Source organism: Eulemur rufifrons, chromosome 27 (assembly GCF_041146395.1).
Source record: "Eulemur rufifrons isolate Redbay chromosome 27, OSU_ERuf_1, whole genome shotgun sequence".
Lineage (NCBI taxonomy): Eukaryota > Metazoa > Chordata > Mammalia > Primates > Lemuridae > Eulemur > Eulemur rufifrons.
Window position 1 is genome coordinate 22,289,137 of NC_091009.1, and position 24,651 is coordinate 22,313,787.

Genomic DNA, 24,651 nt, shown 5'->3' on the forward strand with positions numbered 1-24,651 from the left:
CGCACAAAGACACAGAAAAGAAGGGCTCACCTTATCTGAAGCTTTTGTTAGTAAATGTGCCAAATTGAGAGGCTAACTTAAAAACGATTTAGTGATATGAGGATCATGTGTGGTGGTGGGTGTGTGTATGTATGTATGGCGTGTATAAGCATGTCAGTGGAGGGCCCGGGGTACGATCCATGTTCCTGCTTCTTTCTTGCCTCATTTTTAGTGAAGGAGGAATCAGACCCAGAGTAGTCCAGTAACTTTCCAAAGTCACATGAGAAATGACAAAATTCCTGTCCAGGCCCCATACTCCTTGCAGTGAAGCAGTCTTAAAATAGCCTCTGCAGATAAAGGAGAGGTGGCCTGGCTGGAAGTGGGTATGATTCACAAAGAGAGAAATATCAGATGTTAATCATATTAAAGAGGATTTGATGATGCTAAATGCAGCAGCTTGTTGGGGACCTCTTGATGCCAGCCACCCCTATTTGTGTCATTTTGGCCCTTGTGTTGTGAGTAGGGGATTAAATGCCAACCAGGTAAGGTTTAAACAACCCTGCAAACCCTAATGCGCACTTTAAGGATTTGTTTCTCTTGAGTATGTTATGCAGCAAAAATGCAGAAATTATCACATGAGTCTTGGACAAGTCTTTTATGAAGGTTGATGTATGCTGCCAAGTGAATATTTGCCCCAAAATAATGTAAATACTTCACTAGCACCCAGTAGCAGTCTCTTAGCTTAAGGTTTACAGCAATAGATTTATCAGAAGGGCAGGGGAGAAATGAAGCCCTTAATGATATTTCTTTAAAATGTTTAGCCATAATCATATTCTTTAGCTTTAGAAGAAATCTGCTAGTGTACTGTCAATACAGGGAACCAGTCCTCTGTTACAACGGAGACTTTAAAAACAAGAGATTTTAAAACAGTGGAGCAGTACATGAAGAATCCCCACTTTAATGTGTTTGGCAAACGAAAAAAAATTCATTTCTAACACATTTGGCAACAAATATATTGGTCTTGGAGAACAGAGGTAAATTGGTAGCTTGCAGTATAACCACTCAAACTTTCAAAGAAAAACTACTGCTAAGCTTCCACATTCAGTTCTTTATAAGCCACCAAACTGGTCTGCACTGCCAAGAACAGTGTGGAGAAGAGCCAAAAAGGAATGGGCAAACAGGAGGCATTCGAGGGTGCTAGGGGTCGGGCCCCTTAATGGGCAAGGCCAGACCAAGGTACCCTTCTTTCCTTTGAAATTGTGAACTTCCTGGGCATTCCTGGATTCCTATCTATACCAGGAGAGCAAGATAATTAATATTAGGTCTTTGCATAAGCAGATGTGGGAAAAAAAATTCCTACCCTCAGGGTGGCACAGCATCTAGCCAAAAATCATGGAGAAATGGCCCAACTTTGTCAAGCCACAGCCTGTCTACTCTTATCATCAGGGGTTCAGCCTGCAGAACTCTTGCCATATTCCCACCTCCAACTATTGTTGCCTCAGCCAGCAGGGCTCAGCAAAATGCCTTTGTGAGGACTGGGAGATTTGCTGGTGTTGTCTCATAGAGAGTCATCATGTTGTGATGAAAACCGTTTGCTGAGACACCACATTAGCCCATAAAGAAATGCCTTACTCATAGCCACACATCTTTCATTGTTGCATGGATATTGCTTTCTGGGAATTGTCTATACTGCTTTGTGTGTATCTAGAATATGCATGCTGTCGAGATATCTACATATATAAATATATATACACTTATAGACATATGTGTATAACAGTATATGAACAAAGACTAACATGCTTGTGAAGGTCCACATAGGGTAAAGAAACACACGAATCTCTCCTCCAAAAAGAAGATAATCAAAACCAAAAAGATGCCAATGGATCTCTTATGTACTTAGTCAGTTCTCATACCAATTCCCCCATAAAGGAAATACATGTCAATTAAAGTTAGAAACCGTGGAATCACTCCCCCATCAACAGTTCTAGACTTTTTTAGAAAACAACTTTCGTAGCTACCATTGCACATAGTGCCTATCAGCTCAACTGACATCCCAGAAGCAACTGACATCCCTGTTGGAGCAGGGACCTCTTCCTTGGAAAAGAAATCACTGTGTATATGCTCCTTGCTGTCATTTTCTTTGGATTCCCCAGTCCCCTTTCCTGTGGCCAAATGGGTCTTCCATATAAACTGAAAATCCAGGGAATAGGGACAGAAATGGCAGAGGGGCTGCCCATGATTCTGGTGGGGAACATGGAATCTCTTCATTACTGCCCTCCCTATTACTCTACTGGGGGATGCTTACGTGAGAGACCAATACAAAACCAGATTTGGGTATACTTTCAAGGAAAATAAATTTAAAAAAAAAGAAAAGAGAAATGACCAAAAAAATAAAGATCAGTTCCTACCTCAAAGTCATTTGCTTTATTGTAGTGCATGTTCAGAGCCCTGTACAGCTCACAGTCTCTGGTTATAGACAGCTCTTCAGTACTGGTGACCCCATCGTTGATGGCTTGACGCGCGTACTTCTCCATCTGAATGTAGTAAAACTCACGGAAATTGCTAAACCACTTGATGAGCTGAGAGGTAATGCATCTGTTGAACTGTTAAATTTAAATGTTGAAAAAAAGGTAAGAATATTGCCATTTTTTCTTCATTTATTTTTTAAGTATCTGAAGCATTTCTAAAGTTCCCCTCCCCTCTTTCTTTGGAAAAGTATGTATTTAAATCCACCAAAATGGCGGCAAGCGAGGGGAGAGGAATAATGAATATACTTACAGGATAGTACAGAACCTGTCAATAATGAAAATCATATCACAACCCTCCACATTTCAAATGAAAAAGTCATCTTCTAAATCAGATTTTGCTTAAGCTGAATATCTTTCCTTTGAAACATTGTTTTTCATCTTCCAGTAGAGCATTGGGATGCTCTACTGTATTGGGGTGCTTCTTATGGAAATTCATTTAAGCCATAGAAACCTGGGGAGAGTTGTTACTCTCAAGTACCAGAGATGATGAGGCATATGACTTCACCACTAGTATGATATATATTTTTTTTAAAATGAGGATTTGTATCACCACATTACTGCCTCCTTCAGTGCAGGAAAATGGCTTTCACACAAAACAGGAAGACTTGGCATTTGCTTATATCTTGGTAATTGGTGATCCATGCCCAACCAGCTATGATTCCACTTAGCGTTTGCCTGCAGCGTTCATGTCCAGGGAGGTCTGGTCAGCCCCTGGTGCCTGTTCGTCTGCTCCCTACAGCCAGCACTGGATAAGACCTATGGCCCCTTCCCTCGGTGTCTATGCCATTTGGGAGGTATGGTTAAGACACAGTACACAGCCGGCATAGACAGAACCTTTATGACTTTTTTTTTAAATGCCAAGTTACTATAACATGGTTAGGCTTTAAAACTTTGTTTACCAAGGTTTTCTGATGACCTTTGAAATGAAGATGTCTTCCTGGATGCACTGCAAATGATACCATCCTTATTGACAGTCCTCTGTTCACGTAAAGGACAGATGCGTCTCAACTTGCCAAGTCAAAACCAATAAATCCATAGCTTTATATCAGGCAGGCTGACAGACAACCCCCTGCCTTTTGTCATCACAGGCATCCCCTTCCCTGGGCCCCCAGAAAAAGATGTACATTCATCAAAAATCAACAAAGAGCACTTATCAAACACTGGCCATGAGAACCTCCAGACTCCAACAAGATGACAGCTAAAGTGTGTATTGGGGCTGTAATTACTACACAGAAAGTTGTTTCTATACTAGGAAAGATAATAAATGAATGAAAATTTATGGCAGAGAATGGAAGTCACAAGGAAACAGAAGCAGGGAGACTGGTGTTTCTCCCAAAAGGCCAACTTGCATCATAATTGCCATGGAGTTGCAAGGGCCCTTACAGATAATTGACCAGAAAATGATTAAGTCATCAGCAAATCGCTTCTGCTTGCAAGAGTTCAAACATGTACTTAACCTATCCAAGAATTATATTTTCACTCTGTGTGTCTGCTCTGTCTCTATTCAGCCTCGCGGGGAACCCGATTAAAAAGACAACTGAAGGACCCCCGTTATCTGATCTTCTGGTTGCCGATTTCAATAGAACTTAAACCCATTACGATTTGCTGAACTTGGAGTTCTTTCCATTTTATCTCAGCAGTAAAATACACTGTCCAAATTTCCAGACACTGAGATAAGGACTACAGGCCCCCGTGACGGCTTACTGTTCCTTTTTAATTCTTTTAGAATAAGAAACAAAACATTACAAAATGATAGCAGGCTGTGCACTGGAGAATGAAAATTGCTTTGACATGGAGATTAGGCTTCTGCATTGTTACAAGACATTGTCTCATATGGACAAGAGTACTGTAGAGGAAAAAAATAGAAGGGTATTTTTTTTCTAGAATGGTCATGAATGACCTAATGGGGAGGACAAAAAAGTAAGTGCACTGGCCATTATTTACGAATGGGACATAAAGGGAGATTTAAAGCTTATTGTTGGAGAATGGAAATACCAGAGGGAAAGAATGGACAAAAACAACAGACTCCCCAAACATGAGACAAGCAAAATGACCAGCACAACAGCTTGAAGAACAGGGTTTCCCTCCACTGGAAGTGAACTCAAATTTGTTCAGTTTGAGTTGCTGGCTAAAAAGCAAAGGCAAAGCCCCCTTCTTTTCTAGATATTCACATCGGGGGAGGAAAAGTGTTAAACTTTAAAGAGTTAATTTCCCTCGTTCTGTAGTGGCTTACAAGAAAAGGATCAATTGTTCTATAAAGGAAAGCTCTGTAGTGTGTTAATGTGTTACTGCAAAAACTAATCGCTACAATAAAGAGGCTGTGTTTCCACAGTGTACGAGTCTCTGTGACTTTGATTAATGCTTCCCACGGGACATCTCAGCCTCAATATGGGCTGAAGAAACTTCCTAAATATTCAATGAGCATGGTCAAAAGATGTATAAAACAAATCAATCTGACACCTTAATCTGGCTAGGCAGCAGTTGACTCAAGGGGTGGAGGGAATGAGATACATCATTTAACACCGCCGGCTTGAAAAGCTGTGAGCGTCTGTTCTTCAAAGCTAAAATGACACTGAATCTGTTGTACTTAGTGGTCGAAGAGTTATTAGTTTATACATTAAAATCAGCACCCAGGAGTGAACAGGAAGACGGTGCGGCCCGTCGGTCCTTGGCATCTCTGTCACATTTGTCCACTTGCCCTTCTCAAAGGATTTGAATCCCTGATGAGCTGAGCTTTTTGTCTGGCTAAATGTCATTGTGAGGGAATTAAGTTGGTCTCTCTGTGAGAACATAGAACTTTGTTTAGATTCTTACTCTAGGAGTTAAACTGGGTCGGCCCTGGTTTCATCCTTCATATACATCGTCCAAGTAGAAGACGAACTTCTCTCACCATGCCAACAACTCTGAATTGTGTACGATTTCCTTCTACCTCTGTCTTTCCAAGGTAATGGAAAAGCATTTACCTCTCACCCACATGGAAGTCATCTAGGGAGAGTCAAGCACCGTATCCATTCCTAAAGAAAAATACAAAGGAGTGTGCACCACTCTTGTTTGCTCACACCCACTGGGGCTAGTCGGAGGACCCACTCCATCTAGCACTACCCTCCAACTGGGTCACTGACGGACAGCTAGGCCATGCCTCATTCATGAAACAAAATATTTTCTGCTTATGTTATTTTTCCTGAAAAAATAACTTCTGAGCACTATTCCAATAAAATGACTTTATGATTTGGAAAAGTATGTTTCAGTAGAATTAGGAATTTTCTGTTAGATACCGTGTGGCCACAACCAAGTATTAGCTCATGTCATTAGGAAAAGCATTACATGGCAAGTGGATATATGAATAGGTCTTTTTCAAGATAAAGGATGCAGGGTTTCATTTCTGATAAAATCCTAAGGTCCCTTCCCTGATTTCTGTAGTGATTTCTTGAATCCTGGCCAAAATAAAATTTTGGATTATATATTGATATGTAGAGAAATATCCTATCTCTTTTAGCCTTGCAAATAATTATCCACATTTATATATCTATATATAGATACTGATATGTGTGTGTGTGTGTATACAATGTCAACATTCAAGCTTGGGATTATCTTTGCTATTAAAGAAATTCTGGAATGTTCTGCCATTGTGTTCTGGAAAGTTTCTGGACTACCTTGCCTGGACTGCTTCTCCCTGTCAATGCATGACTCTTTACTATCATCAGAGTAAGCTTGGGGAATACAAATTCATTTATTACTAGCCAGAGAAAAAAACATAATTAGGAAAGTTAAAAATGTATAATTCATTCCTAAAATAAAAGAGAAATGACTTTTGGTAATTTTCTGCTTTGCATTATGTGTCCTACTGTTTCCCCTCCATTAGAGTGGATAATTGGTATTTAACCAGACTCACGTATACTTTAACAGCCTTCTCTCCCAGTATGGTTAAGGTATGGATAGAATCTATCATCTGAATATTAGTGCTCTTGAAAATAAAATATTCACCCAGGTATTTAATTGTCATTCGTGCAGTGAGTAGTTATTTGCAAAGCTGAAGTTTTAGATGCATTCTAGAGAAAGGGGAACAGTTTCTCATTGGTTTCTATTGCACAGTATTTATAAAGCAGCAGATCGATAATCTACCCTATTTTCCTCTCCCCACCACACACGTGTGCAGGCACATGCACAAAACATGAATGTGTCTAATATCAACATCTGGGTAGTGCTGCTGCCTCAGAATGGCTGCTGCTCTCCACCGCCCAGGTGGCTGCGTTTCAGTGGTGGGTTAGTGATCCCTAACCATGTATTTTGTAAAGCTCTTTGGCCTCTTTCTACATGAAAGGTGTTACATAAATATTATAGGGTATTGTCATTATTATATCCCAACATTGCAGATCATTGCCCTCAAAGGCATGAAGGGGATAGCATGGACCTCTGCACGCACACACACACACACACACACACACGTGTGTGTGTGTGCACAATAACCTTTTTCTCCCTTTCCTCCATGTGCCCCTCTTAGAACTAGAGTGTTGGGAAGATTCCTTGGAAGACAAACTTCGCCAGGTTCTACCAGGCTCTAGAAGCTGGCCAGTCCTCAACCAGTTGACAAATTCCCTTCAATTTGCCTTTTGGAGATTGTCCCCCCAACAAAGCCCAAACCCTTTTCTTGGCCTACTGCGTCACTCAGCCTTTTTTGTGTTTAATGATTCTTAACCAGCCATTCGAGTTCCTGACTTTCTCTGCGTCCCCATCTTGCCCGGTTTACTGGCACCGAATGAGGAGAAAATATGCCTTCCACTTAAGGAGCACAGCCAGCGATGGAGGAAGAGAAAAGGCTGAAGTTGATACACAATTCAAAAGCAAACAGGAGGGAAAACAGAACTTTTCTTATAAGGCCAAATAAAACATCAGTGAAGGAAACTGAAATGAGTTGGCCTGCAAAATGGGGCCACTGAAGCCACTTGGACACGGAGCACAAAACAAGCTGCGTGCAGGGAGCGGTGGAAGAGCAAGCATGTTTTGGCAGCCTGTGAGTTCTCAGTGGCAGAAATAAGAACTTGTACATATGGGGGTGGGCAGGGGAGGGGTGGGGGAAAAACACCCAACCCTAATAAACTAATCTCGGCTAATGTAGTGTTTATCAAGTTCCTTGGATAATGATACCATGTGTGTCATTATCATCATCAAAACCCAATCTATGTTTTAAAAAGTTACAGATGATTAACACAACATCAAGTTGATGCAAACAATTACTTAAAACCCACACACAGACACAGACACGCACACACACACACATACACAGAGAACCAGGAGGTCCCCATATTCTCTAGAATGAAGGAGGCTGCAGCTGTAGGCCGACAGCTTTCATATCCTCATTTGAATAATGTGTCCTGAATCTGTCACTTTATTCATTCTCCTTATGCTCAGTGTACTCCACATCAACAACAAATTAAGTTGTAAATAAGAGACAATCATCACTTTTGTTTTTAAGCAGCTACTGCATAGAGAATTTCAATGTACGCTCCTTTTCGGCAGGGGGGAAAAAGAGGTGCTAGAGTTTGCTTTCATAAGCACAAATATGGGGAAACCAACAGAAACAAAAACAGAAACAGTTTACTGTTGCTGAAGGGAGAGGGAAAAAAAAAAAAAACATTCTCTAAAGCACATCCATCCATTACAAGCCAAAATTTCTTCCAAGAAGCCACTCAAACATATAAAGACAGAGGCTAAGTTTTCCGGACTATATTAGAAACCCATGTGACTTATTAATACCAGTCCTTCAGTCTTAATACACAAGTGGCATCTTTCCTTACCACACCTTTAGACAAAAAGACAAGGGCATTAAATCAATTATAACACAGGTGTATGAATAAACTGATTCCACATTCATCTCCATTAAGTTCTGGGAGTTCAGATCACTACCACGTGCATAGAAAATGAAGAAATTAATAATAAAAAATGGCCCTACCTTGACGTCGGAGAAGTAGGTCTTCAACATATTGGAGCTGGGATAACGGGTATAAAAAAACATGAGCTTTGCTTTTTTCAAATGATTGGGTGACAATCCTTCCTGCATGTAGGATGCAATTGGTTAAGGAAAAAAAATCCTGTAAGCACAAGAACTACCACCTCCCCAATTCTGCCCCACCTCCAGAGGGTCTGGGGGCCCACAAAGCAGTTTCGGGAACAGGAGAAGGTACAGGGCACAGATTATGGAACCCACTGCTAACTTGCTGCCGTTTGCTCCAAGCGGCCATTGCCTGTCAGAAACTGCCAAATGTGATGGTGAGGAGCACAATGGAGTTGGCTACTCCGCGGTGAGGATGGCAAAACATTCCCTTTGTTTTAGGTCGGTAGGCTATGTATACGTTCACTTGTTGCTAAGGAGACAAATGCACCCAACATGTACTGTGCAACTCTTGTCATAAGAGTTTTATTTTTCTTCTTTGCAATTACAGTTCTGTTTGTTCTTCTCTGTACACTCTGCAGTTTACATCAAATTATTATACTAATGTACATGAAAATATAAAATGCATTATTTTGAACACTGTTATGCAAGTTTCACGTTTTACCTTTTAGTGCTAATCTAATGGAGCATCTTGACTCACTTTCTTCTTATCGTATTATATCCTTTTAATTGTTTCCTTTTAAATAATAGCTAAAACTTGGGAGGGGTAGTTTTGGCACAGAGAGAAGGGGGGGGGCGTCGCTTTTGTTAAAGCAACGGTCCAAAACCAAATACGATTTGCCTGTCCTGGATTTATAGTTAACTCCTTTGAGAGTGACACAGTAGTTGGGGCTAACAAATCAATAAATGTGGGTTAGCAGATCAATAAATGGCCACTTACCCCAAATAAGAAGGCCTATTTATCTGGAAACATCATTACCTTTTAGATCTGTAAACAGCAGCAACTAAAACAGTTCCCAAGAGAACGTGAAGCTAACCATAACAATCCAAGCTTCCTGATTCTCCCCCAGATTCTTGGCACTCCTCAGCAGACTCAGAGCTGGGATGGCTCTGGTCACATCTGTGCCGCAGCCTGGCCCTGCCATTTCCTCAGCAAATTAATGGCTTTATAATTTATCAGAAATGAAGATGCACGTGGAGAAAATCAATGTGGTCCCCCACAAGGTCAATTAAGGGTCCTTCCTAGAAGCTTCTCTAAGGATTTTCTCTTAAAAGAGAGTCTGGGAAAAATAAGGGGGGGGGGGAAAGAAAAGAAAACGTGCATGTGTGCACAAACACATGCACCCACATGCACACACAACCCTTCAACTACCCGACAAAAATTTCACAGCTGACCAAGAAAGGTAAAATAAACACCGACATTTAAAAAAGGTAAAGGTTTCCAAATGACCTTCATCAAGCACAGCATGACTAATCTTAAGGATGGAGGGAAACCAGAAAGTTCCCAGAGAAGCATAATCAAATTAATATTGATAAGCTCTTGATTCCTTTAATGGGGTATTTAACCAAATATTCTGCTGACAATTTGTTCAATGAACATTCCCTTTAATATCTCATTCATTTTTAAAAAGATCACCTTGGTTTGTAAATAGAAAAGTTAAGAATTGTGGTTTGGTTTTTTTTTTTTTTTTTTACTGAAAATAAACACTGAAGAAAGAAATTTTGATTTTCTATCTGTAAGCCAAAGCAGCTTAACTGAACTTGTGTTTTTGTTTGAGATCCTTAATGATTACAAAGACGATAATTTATGACTGACATACTTCTTGTGCCAAGGAAAGAGCTGAAAGGCCCTCCAGTAACCTCCATTAGACTGATAGAGAAGCCTAAAGGAGCCGGCACACTTCAGGACCATCTGTCCAAATGGATAAGTGAAATAATAGTTGCAAGCTGTCTCCTATTGCCTTGTGATAAGAGTTTTAGGCAAGTCCGAACTTCGACAAACATTCTCAGATCTGAGTTCTAATCTTTTCTTTCAGCCGGCGACATTAAAACAACTTCGCCCGTTTCATTATAAGTCCCAAATCTGTTAATATTTGGTCTCATACAAAATACAAATTGTTTTGCTGTATTTCTCAGATAAGCCTAGAGCTACCAAAACTTCCTGAAGCCTTCAATACATCTAAATTATGTTAAGATATTTTAGTGCTTCTTATTTTTAAAAAAGTAAACTCTCCATTTTATTTTAATCAGGATTTAGAGGCTTTTTATTTAATGAAAAATTATTCTAATTCATATTTCTCGAGTCCGATTTTGCTTTAAAATGTTTCCTGTTGGTAATACTTGGAATTGATCAGTTGAAATGGAACACAGAATTCATCTTTATCTCCTGCCCATTGTGTAATTAAGATAAAATTCCCATAAAATATATGTTTCTAATAAACTATTAAAAATAGCTAATGAAATATTTAAAAGCCAACAGTTAGATAATCCTTTTTTCCTCCTCAAAATAAATCTGAACTGACCAATTGGTTAATTTGCCTTTTAAGTGCTTGTGCTGAAAAGCAACTGTTCTTCCAAGAAAGCACTAGCTGTTTCCAGGATACTTACACACGCACAATGACTCATGATGGAATAGATTCAGTAAACATACAGCTGTACTGAACACGAGCTAAGCTCCATTCAAGGCCAGGAAAGAAAATGAGCACAAATAAATATTAAGGAGGTAAAGGGGGGGTGGGATGAGGGGGGATGGAACGCAAACAAGATCTGTCCCGGCAGTCCATGTGGCTTTGCCTCAATTCTCTTAGCCATAGCTTTGTGAAGACAGATGACATTCAATTCTATGTATAATGCAAAATAGACAATAACTGCTGAAACTTGAGACAGCTGCCAGGTGTAAAAAAAAAAAAAAAAAAAAAAAGCAAAAGCAAAAGAAAAAAAAGAAAAGATGATAAATCCATAAATTAATGAAAGACATCTGCTCAGGAATATAAAAGATCAGAGAAGCGGGGTACTGCAGCTGAACCTAAAGCAGTGTTCAAACAACCTGAGAATCTAAGTGTTGTCTGTTTACCAAGCATGATATACGCTTACCTAAACAGCAGCCATGGGAGGAGCCGCGGAGGCAGCAAAAAGGCAAATGGAAGAATAATAGGGGGTGAAGCCTGAGGAAGAAAATTCTTTTCTTCCAACTGAACTCTGGGTTGTGGCTAGAGATTTTACACGCTGCAGTTAAGCAAATCGAGAGACTGCTTACTTTTTCTAAGACACTTGAAACCTAAAGAGTTTTAGTTTCTTATTCTCTGATCTGCTGTATTTCAAAGAGGTTTCCCCCCTAGAAAATTACAACGGGGAGAAAAGATCTAAACTCATTCACATAATGATAGTGACAGAGTAAGCTGTCACTTCACTAAGAAGTTCAACATAATCAGAGGGACACATAGTGTATGGAAATCTTTTTTTTTTTAATTTCCTTATTTTATAATCTTTTCCCAGGTGGGAAAGGAGTTAGGAGCCCAAAATCTTTCTGTCTTTATAGGTTTCAGTATAGCTAATATAATTGCTATGGCCCTACAAGAATTCTAAAAGATCAACTTCTGTGGATTGTTTTACATTTTAGAAATGCATTTTTAATCCATGTTTTCCAGTTGGATTTTAATTTCAAATTACTAAACAATTTTCCTTTCTGAACTTCAAGTCTTTTAAACATTTCCGTACAAGTTGAGAAGGGAAAGCCGGCTGTCACAAAGAACAGGCTCAATTTCTTCACCTGCACATCTTAACAGCTTATAATACTACTGTTGTGCTTTAATTGGGTACATGCAAATATTTGAGGCCTACACAAGGCTATTTTTCTTGAGATGCAAAGAGGCTGAACGACAAGGAACATCACGAAGAAAAGCAATTGGCTGGCTGTTTCTTTGGGAATTTGAATAAAACTTAATATTTGATTAAAGAGATTCATTTGCAAAGATACTGGACACATTTTTTATATCCAAGACATGAGTGAGCCCTTGGAGCAGGTGCACTGACCTTCAGTTTGACATGCAGACATTCACTATTTCCTTTCCACTACAAGGGATAAAGTGGTAGTGTGTTCTATCCTATAGAACATATGTGTTTAATGTGCTGAACTTAGAATGGATTTATCTGATAAGCTTGTGTCCTTAATAGTTCAGTTTTTATCTTGGCTACTCTGTTCAAAAATACAGATGATACCCTTTGGAGGAGGAAAGGATTTTTCCTTAAGAATTAAATTATTTGTAACAATTTGGAAAGCCATGAACTAAAAATAAAAAAACATAATAATGGCAATCACAGTGGCACCATTTCATCCTATTTCTACTCATTTCTATTGATTGATCTTTTCAAGCAATAACTGTACATATGGTTCTGTATCCCTAAAACTAAAGTAATCACTCACTGTGATTCCCAGAGATTTCTTCCAGGAAAAAGCTTGAGACTATTGCCTGTACACCATCAGGCGAATCAAGGGAAGAACTCATTGCCATACAGAGATAGAGACAGGAGAAAAGTGGACCCAACCTCCCCACAAACACTCAGATCCTCACTGTGAGAATTACAGAAAAAGTTGTTTGCCTATCTTCTTTTCCCGAGAAATAATATATCAATGAGATAAATGGTTAAAAGTGCAACGTGTTAGAGGGGAAAGAGGTAGAACCAGAGCACAGAAGGCCAATAGGTGGAAAATGTAACCATTAATTACAAGTGGCCAAATTATTTAGCCATATGAAAGAAATAGCTTCAGGTGTAAGCAACTAATATTTCATATGAACTTGGTGTTTTTCAACTGTCACTGTTCTACAGAATCTTGCATTGGTTGACAGGAGAAAGGAGAAGTTATTGCTCTGAAGCAGCAGCAGCAGCTATATTTCCTTTAAAGCCTTTGACACATATAGAAATAAAAGAAACTTCTTTCTATTCAAATCCTCAAAATTCCTCAGGGGATTTAGAGAGGGTGAGACAATGAACATGACCAACACCTAAAGCAATCTAAAAGACCAAACTTTTTTCCTAGAAGTCCAAACTTACTTTTAAAAAAAAAGTACAGCCATAATTATAATGAACTGGTAATAATCAAAAATCTAATTAAAAAACCATAAACTGGCATCTTGAGCTGAAGAGTTTAGTATGGACTTAAAGAACTTTGAAAACTGGCCTCAAATGTTTACCAAAATGGGCATGCATGTTGCTTCACTTTGTGTGTGTGTGTGTGTGTGTGTGAGAGAGAGAGTGTGTGTGTTTGGGAAGAGGGAGAGAGAGAGAGAGAAAGAAACAATCCACTATCACTACTGCTTGTTTCAAAAAGAAGTTAAGGCATCTCCGAGGTGCAATGGTTCTTATCTCTAGACATTAGCCTGACATGAACCTCTGAACATGCTTTTGCCAAAAGGGTAAAAAAAAACCATTCAAGTCATTGTGTCTTCTTACTTTGCCTTTCTCATCAACCAACATCTATATTCCAATCCTTTTGACCAATATTTATTACTTGCTTATAATGTGTGAGACATGGAGCTGAGTGCAGCTTTGATTCATGACTGGTGGATCAAATTTTAGATCTTTGAAAGGTAAAGTTAAATCAACCACCAAGCTAGGTCTCAGTTTCTATTTACATATCTAAATCTCAAACATCCTTCTCTTCTTCCTCACTATGGCAAGAGACTCCATGTTTAATCGCCCAAGTTAGACTTCATGCTTGTGGCTCCAGTTCACCTCATCAGAAATCTTCGCTACTATCCAGAGAGCTGGCTGGAAGTACAACCTCCACTAACTGGGAAAACACATTTGTTCCATAGCTGGGACTTTTGCGCTTACGTGGCAGCCTCTGGAGTGGGCTTAGATACGAAAATGTCAATCTCTAGTCATCAAGACAATTGCTTGAAATCCTCAATTTAGTAACAACCAACTTAATTGCTAAATTTTATATCCATCTGGTAATTGATTATACAAGAAACATGCCTCCACCTGCCCCCAAATGCTACTATTCTGCTACCCCAAAAGACCAACGACTACAAGATTTTTAAAAATTTACTGAAAAAACCAATGTACAGAGAAAAAAATATCATCAGTTAAAAATAGCTGAAATTCAGAATAGGTCTAATAAAAAATATAACTGGCATCTCTACATAAAAGTCAGGTTCAGAATTTAAAGGAGTCATAAAAAGATAGCCATTTTTAAGTCGAATACAGCTGAGTTTTATGTTTAATTGTGCTCTCTTGCTTTCCAAAATAATTTGCTTTGTATATGTTAGGACAAAAGATTTCTGTGTATGGCTGAACAGAGGTTAATCATGCATAGAGGCAGCTGCACCAGGCCCAAAGAACAGACCTTGGGTGAACCAGAGAGAGACCGATGCTGTCTGAATAAATCAGTACCTGTATATTTCCTTAAAAAAAAAAAAAAAGTCTCACTTAAAGATTAAAGAGAGAATCTAACTTCCCATCCACGTCCATTTTTCTCCCACCTCAGCCTCCCATAAATAAAGTGCTCTTCGTAAGATTTCATCGGGCCTTCTTTAAATGGACCAGGAGCCTTGCAGATGGTTTAAAGTAAAAATCCTTGTCATGGGATTTTAGGGATCTGAAAACTGACTTTTCTCTTTATTCCATTATAAAACTTACCATCTTTAAAAAACATCTGAGAGAATTCAATCAATATTTCCAATGAGATTTTTTTTTTTCCATCTCTGAATCTACTCTTTAAAAAAACTGACAGAGAGAGAGAGAGAGAGAGAGACAGAGAAGGAGATAATACAGGAAGAACAGCAAAAACAAAAAACAGAAAAACACCACTGCTGAAAAAGCACATATTAAACACCAGGCCCCGTGGGGCAATGAACAACTTGTGAAAGTTGCAAAGATGCTGGTCTAGTGTTAAGCTTTTTCTGCAATCAGGAATGCCACAGGCATGCTGATAAAAGTCTATCGCATTGAATAACAGGAAAGATTGAACTCTTAAGAACATACTAATCTACGTTATTCTAGATATTGTGTAAACCTAACCTTTTGGGAAACCATTTTTTGTTTTTTTGTTTTGTTTCTTCCTTGAGGGGAAAATCAAAGGATATTGCACTTCCCGAATAAGGTGAGATTTCGGACATGTCTTGAAGATCGCCGCACTCGGACTTTATGAGCGACAAGGAGAGCCCTTCGGCGGTGCTGGGTGGGTGTGCTGGTGAACAAGGGTGGTGGCTCAGGTGGTGAGATGACATCTTGGTCCTCAGACTCGTCGTATCCCTAGTTAAGTCTAAGGATTCAGGAGAGGCTCTGTCTTTGCCAGAGAAGGAGCCGGAGGGAGCACCTAGTGGACTCTGAAAGGGGTAGGCCATCAGGGGAAGGGGGAAGGGGTGGCGGAAGGTGGACGTAGCGAAGCCTGCGGTGGCAGAGAGAGGCGACTGGTGCAGGGGCTGGTGGTGGCTGCCGGCGGCGGGGCCGGAGGCAGCCTGGTCGGAGGAGTTTTTGCGGACAACCAAGGGCAGTGCTTCCGTCTGGTCTGTGGCACTGGGCATCTGCACGTTGCCGAAGGTGTCCAGGGGGTTCGGAATGATGACGTCGCCAAAGCACTGCAGGCGCTGGTTGGCGGTGTGGAAATTGTGGTTTTCCCCATTGACTGCAAATCTGGCCTGGGGGATCTGGAGAGGCGGGAAGACCTGAGGAACCTGGCGGGAGGGTTTGGCCGCAAAGACTTTGACCACAGTGTCCACGACTTGTGACATGGCAGTGTTCAGTTCCTGTTTCAAGGTCTCGGCCAAGTGTTTGCCTTCCGGTTGCAAGGAGTTTGGCCCGTGGTCTCTTTCTTTGTTGCTGCCTTCTCGCTTCGGCTTGTTTTCAGCCATTTCCTGCTCTCGGATCAGGGCGCGGGCGCGGTCGATGAACTGGCCCGGGTCGAGCTCGCACATCTCGTTGTCCGACCTCCCGACGGAGTCCTGGGCCCTGGCATCCATGATCTCCGAGCGCATGCTGTCTTCAGACAGGTTACCATCTTCATCATTTTCCGAATCAGTGCTGTCGTAGATTTGGTAGAACTTTTCCTGCAGCTGGCGCAGCTGTTTCTGCATGTCCTCCAGCTGCTGTTTCAGCTGTCGGCGCTCCTCTCGCTTCTGTTCTTTGCGGGCTGAAACCAGCTGCTGGAAACTCTGTTGCTGCTGCTGGGGCAGCTTTTGCTTGCGTTTGTTTTCTCTGTAACTTTCTCGGGGACTCACAGACTGCGGGGCCATCTCTCTTTCATTTTCATTGCCCCTTAATGCCACACTGGGGGAATGGCTCATACCCCGAATTATATTCTCAACCCGGGCGCGCTTTGCTCTCAGGTGCTCATCACATAAGCGATCCATATCAAACTGGCTCATAGTAGGCCTGCCAAAAGGGGAAAGACACTCTGGGGGGCTGTCTCTTGAAGAGTTGCTGCATATATCCTCCTGATGTACTTCGGAGCCTGTACTAGAGAGACCGCTGGCTTGGAAACTGGGCTCCGTGCCACCATTTTTGTTCATGTTATTTTTCAACAGCTGGGAAATTATGGTTGCTCCTGGAAAAGGCATCATGGCATCTTCATACGAGTTCGCCCTCTTCAGCAGCTTGCGGAGTACATTTGACTTTTCCCCATCTGCATGCTGCACCACTGAATACTCAACATCCTGCTCAGAACCTTGGGGATTCATGGCACTAAAAAACGTTGCTCTTGCCTTAGCAAAAAATGCAGATGCTGTCCCTACCGTCCTTTTCACTCCAATGTCAACTCTTCTCCTCTTGGTTTGCCGGCTTAAGAGGGCTGTGCTGTCATGGTCAGGCATCACTGGACGGTTATTGTGCCATCTTCAAAAGCTCGTCAGCTGGGCACAGCTCAAGAATCCCGGGACCCTGGCCAACAGAACAAAAGGACTGATGAATCATTTTCTTTAAATTTCTCCAAATTTCCTGACCTCAATCCTGAATCAAATGCAAAATGCATAGGCTCTGGGATTTATGGCACATTACAATTATTGCAATTTATTATGCACTCTGCTTGAAATGAAACATTTTTAAATATTTCTGCTCCACTGGTTTAAGATGGATTAAGATTAAAAAAAAAAAAAAAAAAGCAAAAACTGCTTAAGCACCAGTAATATGATTCTCTTTCACAAATGCCTAAAATGATACTGTTTATCTTCAGAAGAAACAGTAGATTATAAGAACACAGCCTCTGACAACCAATTGATTAAATTTTGGGCATTGAGATTCACATTGTAAAAGAAGATGAAAGTGGTCTACATTTAAGAAATAAGGTTACATTTTGAGGCTGTGTGAAATTTGGATGAAAAATTCCATTTCTGCATGAAAATTATTGTGGTTTTAATGTTACTAAAGAAAAAAGACTCTAAAATAAATGTAAATTTTTAACACACACCCTTTATTGCTAAATTGTAAAATATTTTGTCATATGTAAAATGGGAAGAACACCCCAATCAGCATCTTGCAAACATAAATAGTCGATTTACCATTGAAATAGATGCCCAAATACTCATTTTACAAGTCTGCTTATTTAGCATAGTTATGTATTTTTTATTAGTGAAATCATATATGAAGATGTTATCTGTTGCTATATCTTAATATAACTATAAGAATATTTATAAATTTTCACAATGTCCTTCTGATGACTTAAATTATTATAAATTGGATTCACTGCAAAAGAAGGATGTTATCACATTTTAGAAATCAATATGTGGAATAATAAATTATTGAACTAGGCAAGGATAAATATATCTCCAGGATGAGTTTTCTTCTATTAAAATCTGCCAAAATAATACTTCAAATGCCCAAAGAAACTCTTTAAAATACACCATTTGTGAATCTTATTTCCTATGCCAAATTAAAGAAAAAAATAAAAATTAAAAGACTGAGAGAAGATACATAAATAAGAAAGAAAATAACATCAATCAAACATGTGAGAAACGGAAATACTTTCTTTGTATATGAACTTCCATTGTTTATTGGGAACACAATATAAAAAGAGAACATCCTTCCTTGCATTTTATAAAAGACACTTGACATATTGTGTGACTTATTAACTAAGTGACACTAATGCCCAATTTTGTACATATATGAGATGTCACATCTTTTTGTTTACAATTAACATTTTATGAAGAAAATAAAAATAATTTTTTCATGCCGGGTTTATCTAATATTAAACATCACGTTTGCTTAACAGAGCACATCTTCACAATAACAGGGTCTATTGCCAAAGGCAGCGTGCAGAGTGTTTGGAACAGCTCCCATCTCTTTCGGTTCACCTGTAAAAACATCTACGTGCTCCCTAGGACTGCATCTGTGGCTAGTTTTAAAGAATGACTATCCATGCAAATAGGCATAATTTCAGCATGAAATAACCTGTAAAAATCAAGAAAATGCTCAATGTTTAGATGGCGATAATATGTATTTTTTTTTTTAAGTGACAAGGATTTCATCATGCAGTCTTTTGCTCCTGGTTTTTATATGAAGATAAAACATTTTAAGAGAACCAGCTTTAGGGTATCATGAAGCAAGATGCTGCTTCCTTATAAATATACCTGTATATATATTTTGGTATGCTTGAGGTTGAAATACTTTTTGTAGGCTTCAGGATAAAATTTGCTGAACTTGGAATGGAGACAGAGACCTCAATAACTTCAATATTGGGTTCAAAATTGAATTCAGAATGATTGAGACCCCCTCACACACTGATAATAAAATTGGTTTCAGGAATACAAAAATGCAGTGATGAATATTACGCTAATACACTAGATCTGATAAATCAGGTTAGCTGTCAGGTGCGAGAAAGAACAAGGAAAGATTGAGAGGAACAAGAAAAAGGATTAATCATTCCAAAGCTCTATCAATCACAGAAATGCTTGCATATGGGAGGGCGGTTACAAGGAAGATTTTTTTGTTTGTATATCAGCTTTCCAAAAATTGAGTTCTTTGCCATTATTTTGAAATTTTACCTCTTTTCTTTTTGTGTGCAAATCCTTTTCTCTTTAATATCACCTGCAAAGCACACAGATCTCCAATTAAAATGTAGAGCAAACTTTCTGCAGCATTTTTTCTTCCCCTGTTAACCTTAACACTTAAACAGGACTTTCCTCCTGCCATCCTTGCTTGCTATGGGAAGAGCACCTCCGCAACAGAGGCTCAGAAAGGACACACTGGTGTAGTTGATGAGTACAAGGTCATCCCCAGGCATCCTTCCTTTTCCAACTGCCATTTACCTCTGCGTCAACTGCACTTCCTCTCATCTAGCCTAGGTATCAACAGCTGCATCCCTGCCTCATGCTGGAGCCAAGAGGAGGGCTGTGCTCTTCCTAAGGTGGAAAGAAATGATACTTTCATCTTCAGTGGAGAATAAGTGTTAATTAAACATGCTTGTGGGGTCTGTTAAGAACAAGATATCTTATAACTCCCTCTGTATTCACCGAACTGAATTGATTTTCCCAATTCTCTTACAATCAGTCAACATTTTTAGATTAAATGATTTGTTTTCTTTTTGGGGCTAAAATAGTTTAAATACTTTTAGGTCTTGTAAAATGTCTGGCTGAAACATAACAAAGAGGACAAGACAAGTGGGAAGAATAAGAAAAGTTACAGAATCCAGAAAAATAAGGCATTATATTAATAGGCCCAAATAAGTCAATTTCTCCATACACCTTAGACCTACATTTAGAAATAAAGGTAGAGTGTTAATACACATTGGGAGCATAACCCATGGAGACTATAGGCAAGATTAAATAATAATAACTGGTTGACACAGTACTTTATTAGCATCGTGTCTCATAAACAAGATACATATACTGCAGAAATATATATGAATATATTTACCACATAAGAAAATGCACTGCTACATGACTATAATGTAGATTAAATCACTTGAAAACATTTTCCAAGTGCTTACATGATTTCCCAATTCAGAATTTAAAGGATGCTGTGGAATGACTTTATCATCAATATTGTCCTGTCCATTAGGATTTTTAAAAACTCCTTTATTTCCCAACATAGGTATTAAGCCATAATGTTTCAGCTACAATTACTATTGATTCTTATTGTATTTTCATTTTAACGTTAATTTTGAGTCTAATCAGGCAATATGAAGCCTTTTGATCAGCATTGGTCAACATCAATATCAACAAGGAGACAGAAAAATACTGATGTAGAATTTGAACCCAAATGTATTATTATCAGATACATGTACTCTATTTCTATAAACTCCTCTTTAATTAATGTGAAAGTCTATATAGAATTTTTTATCATTAAATATTTTGTTGTACCTACTGGCATATAAACTACACAAATGCTTTAATAATTCCTATACAATGCATATCTTAATATAGCAGATTCCTCCTAGAAAAAGATATTACATGGAAAAACATCCAGGTATAATCAAATCAGATTTTAACTACTCCAAAAGATTCTTCATGAAAATATGAGTTATCTGACATTCTACTTAACATGGAAAGTCCTGAGGAAACTGATGACTTAAGGTTAGTAGAAAGGAATTTTCAGTAAAGAATTTCAAAGTAACACTTCAATATGAAGTAGAAAGTGGTTAAGCACTCCATTTTAATGAAGAAGTTATTTTGGGGAAGGGGATGAAACTTTTACTGCTTCTATCTGGAGATTCTGGACAAAGAAGTGTTTCATTATGGTAATTATACAGATAGTTCAGACAAATCTTTTATGAGACAGGGAGAGTGTAAGGTTGGCATGGTTTCCTGCTTAGATTATTTAGATGATCTATCTTTGTTGAGCTATCTTTATTCGAAGAAGTTGCTCAAGCCTACATTTGACTTATTTTAGAAAAATCTTCCTTGAATGGGCCCCGAATCTACTTGGGTCAACCTGGTTATGAGATTTCAATTAGAATATCATTAACAAAGAATATTTCAAATCAATTTGGAAATCAGCGCTCCAAAGGGGAAAAAAAATCAGATGATTTGATTTAGGTAACCCCCAAATCAGTAGGCTATATACCTCACTATATTCAACAGTTCATTTCTACTAATTATCAACTTTTCCTTCAGAGATATTTCTGCTTACTATCAGGTTAGGAAAGCCTTTGATGTTATTTTGAAGAACTCACTTGACATAAGTTAATACTTCAATTAACTAAGATTGTATTGTTTGTTAGGTTTTAAAATTTCCTGTGACAATGGAGTTCCCAAATTGTTTAAGATTTCATTTAAGATTATTCTATCCTGTGAAAAAGTTCATACATTTTTTTACCTGCAAAATGAACACAAAATATTTTCTGAGACATGCCTAAAATACCAATTTGTACTTATTTAAAAAGTAATAATTCACCAAATTGGTAAATAAAAGAGATCAAGAAATCATCTTAGGAAAATACACTTACACTTTTCTCTTTTTGCAGAAAATTGAAATACTCTCAATGTCCTTTGAGAATGCACTAGGCAATAAGGTTTGAAAAATTCCTTATGTATATATCCTTCCCAATTGATACAAGTACTTAGTTAAAATCCTATAATAATAGGTCATGCACAATCCATTTTCATATTATAACGAGTAACATTTTATCATTTCTTTTGTTAATTCTGAATCTAAAAATTCTTATGTTAATATGGCAAATTTGAGACAATCCCTGAAATGATAAAAGAAATGCATTTAAAAAGGCCTATTTGAGTTTTAAACCAAATAAAGAGGAGGTCTGGCAACTTAGAGAATAAGCTAGCTCAGGTTTTAAGATTGCATGTGTTGCTTATAGAGGAACGATGCTAGGAAATGAATAAAGTGAGAACAAAGATGTATGTTATGTGTGCATGACTTTTTTTTCCCCACAAGGTGGTGATTAAACTAAATAGAATTCTGCATAATGGACACATAAAATATCAATAAGTGCCAAGCACAGATAACCCCTATTAAAAAATAAAGCAAATGAACATAGCCATAGATGACATTTGAGTTACCAAAGAACTTCAAAAGCATCCAAGGAAAGTACTGGGGGAAATTTTGATATTAAGTGTAAGGAATAAATGACACATACTATCTCATTTTCATGGAAACAATGACAACCATCCCAACAACAAAACGAACCAACAAAAACCACTCGCCATCTAACCTATTCCTATGCAAGTCAATTTAAAGAAGTAGTCCATTTAAAGAAAATTTTCAAAGGCCAAGTTTTAAGAAGCCAGATACAGTGCTTACATTGAATTCCCAACATCTTCCCTCACACGTCCAGCCACAGTCCTTAACTTCTTCTATTTTACCATTCTAGAAACATGTCCATGCTGTAGCCCACAGACAGGTTAACAGGAATACTCTTCCTTCCTCACCACACACAGCCCATTTCGTTTTGAAAATACGCAGAAGTTCTTGCAAGAAACTCTTCGTAGAACTGACTGCCCTCATCTTGCATCAGATAGAAAAGCAGTTACCTTCTCATGTACTTGAGATTTTCTTTCTCCATCAAAGTCATATCTAGGACATTTGGCACATGTCTGGTACAATGACAGGCTCATTCTACTTTATGAAAGTATTTAACATATGACTTGAAAGAGTTTATGCACGTACCTATTCTTTCTGAGCAAGGAGAAAGCATGCTGAAAAGATAAGCTTTAACAACGGTAACACTTTCAAACTGACTTTGGTATTCTTGGCAGTTACACATCACCCGTGGCTGTCCAAAGCAACACACACACACACACACACACACACACAAAGGACAGCTCTCTCTCACTCTCTCTCTCTCCCTATCTTTGCCAAGCACAGACCTGGGAGACAGGCATAAACTGGAGGGAAGCAAAGGGAAAGTCAGTCTCCCTCCACCTGCTGCCTGAAGTGGGGGTGCTTTTGGCTGACTGGTAGACAGAAGCCTGGGACACAGCCTCAGGAGCAGTCTGCCAACATCCTTAAGAAAAATAAACAAACACATACCAACTTGCTCCCCCCACCCCCACCCAAAGAACTCACATGGCAGGGCTCAAAACACAACAACAGCCCAATTCCCATTAGCTCAGACAATCCTATTAACCAGGACAACCATAAATTCATAAACCTCTACAACCCTCGAGCAAGCATTGTGGTCTGGAACTGTACAGACACACGCAGACACAGAGGAAATTTGCACCTGTCTTTCTTGACACAACACACCTGTCAGGCCCTGCCCATGCGCACTGTAATAGACTTCTGCCTACCTAGTTTAGGAAAGGAAATGATTTTTTTTTTTTATAAGGGAAGGCATGGGTGGAAAAGAGAGACAGAGAGAGAGAGAGAGAGAGAACAAGAGGAGAGACTCTTCCAGCCTTGACTTTGAGAGGAGGCCACCCTGTGCTTGCTCTGTTTTCATAAGCTCAAGGAGACAACACAGACCTTCTTGGAAAAATAAAAACAAGCAGGTGAGTTCCCAGCCTTCCCCCAGGCGGAGTAGGGTTCTGGGTTGCCAAGAACAGCAGTTTCACACTCCAACCTGCCTCCTTGGGCTATTTAAAACTATCGCCCGACCCCTCCTCCTAGCTCTGCTCTCTGTCTGCCTGGAGGGCTCTCAACTTCCCAAGAAGCTGGGAAGGGGGCCGGAGACCTGGGAGTCTGTGGAAAGCGGCTCCCCCTTTACGACCCCCATCACTCTCTCCACCAACGTGCAGCTTTAGCAGGAGGAGAAACTGGCGGCCACATGAGAAGAACCAACAACTTGCTAAACTGGACTTTGGGTGATGTCTGCTCCCCACTCCCGCCGCGTCCCCCTCCTGGTCTGCTCAGGCAAGATAGCAGCTCTTCCCCCCTCTTCCCGCCCTCCTCACCAGCCTTCCCAGTAACAATTACTCTCACCTCTCCTCTCCTCGCCTCCCTCCTCAGTCCTTCGAACTGGGGCAAAACGGTAGGTACCACCCAGACCAGACCAAACCAAAGCTGCCCAACACCGCCAGCGATCGCTGGGAGATTCCTCGCCTCCGGTGTCCGCTGCCCAAGAACACCCCTACCCCCACCCGGAGCGCGACCCTCCGGTCCTCGCGACGCCTGGGCCCTGATCCCTGCACCACGCTAGCCCCCGAGGCTCCTGGTGCCGCCTTACCCGACTCCACTTGACCCAGCCCTGGGTCCCCGAGCTCAGGAGAGGGGCGCCGCGCTCGTTTCCCGGGACCCATCACTCCACCGCGCCAACCCCGATTTCAACATTTCAGCTTCAACAGCGTTTTGAGCGGAAAGTAATAGAGCGCCCCCCATCCTCTCCTCCCCACTCCCGGCCCTCCGCCGGGGTTAAAAAGGAGA

The 24,651-nt window shown here is 39.8% G+C and overlaps 1 protein-coding gene across 2 annotated transcripts in view; it reads right to left on the minus strand.

Annotated features, from left to right (window-relative positions):
* Positions 1-24,651, minus strand: part of PROX1 (prospero homeobox 1) — a 51,925-nt gene that overhangs the window by 26,584 nt on the left and 690 nt on the right. For both annotated transcript variants that reach the window (XM_069459442.1, XM_069459440.1), the window contains 3 exons: positions 15,486-17,277; positions 8,458-8,565; positions 2,388-2,582 (listed from right to left, as the gene is read on the minus strand). In XM_069459442.1, the coding sequence (XP_069315543.1) occupies positions 2,388-2,582; positions 8,458-8,565; positions 15,486-17,210 (2,028 nt within the window). In that variant the 5' untranslated portion in view covers positions 17,211-17,277. The remainder of the gene's footprint in view (positions 1-2,387; positions 2,583-8,457; positions 8,566-15,485; positions 17,278-24,651) is intronic.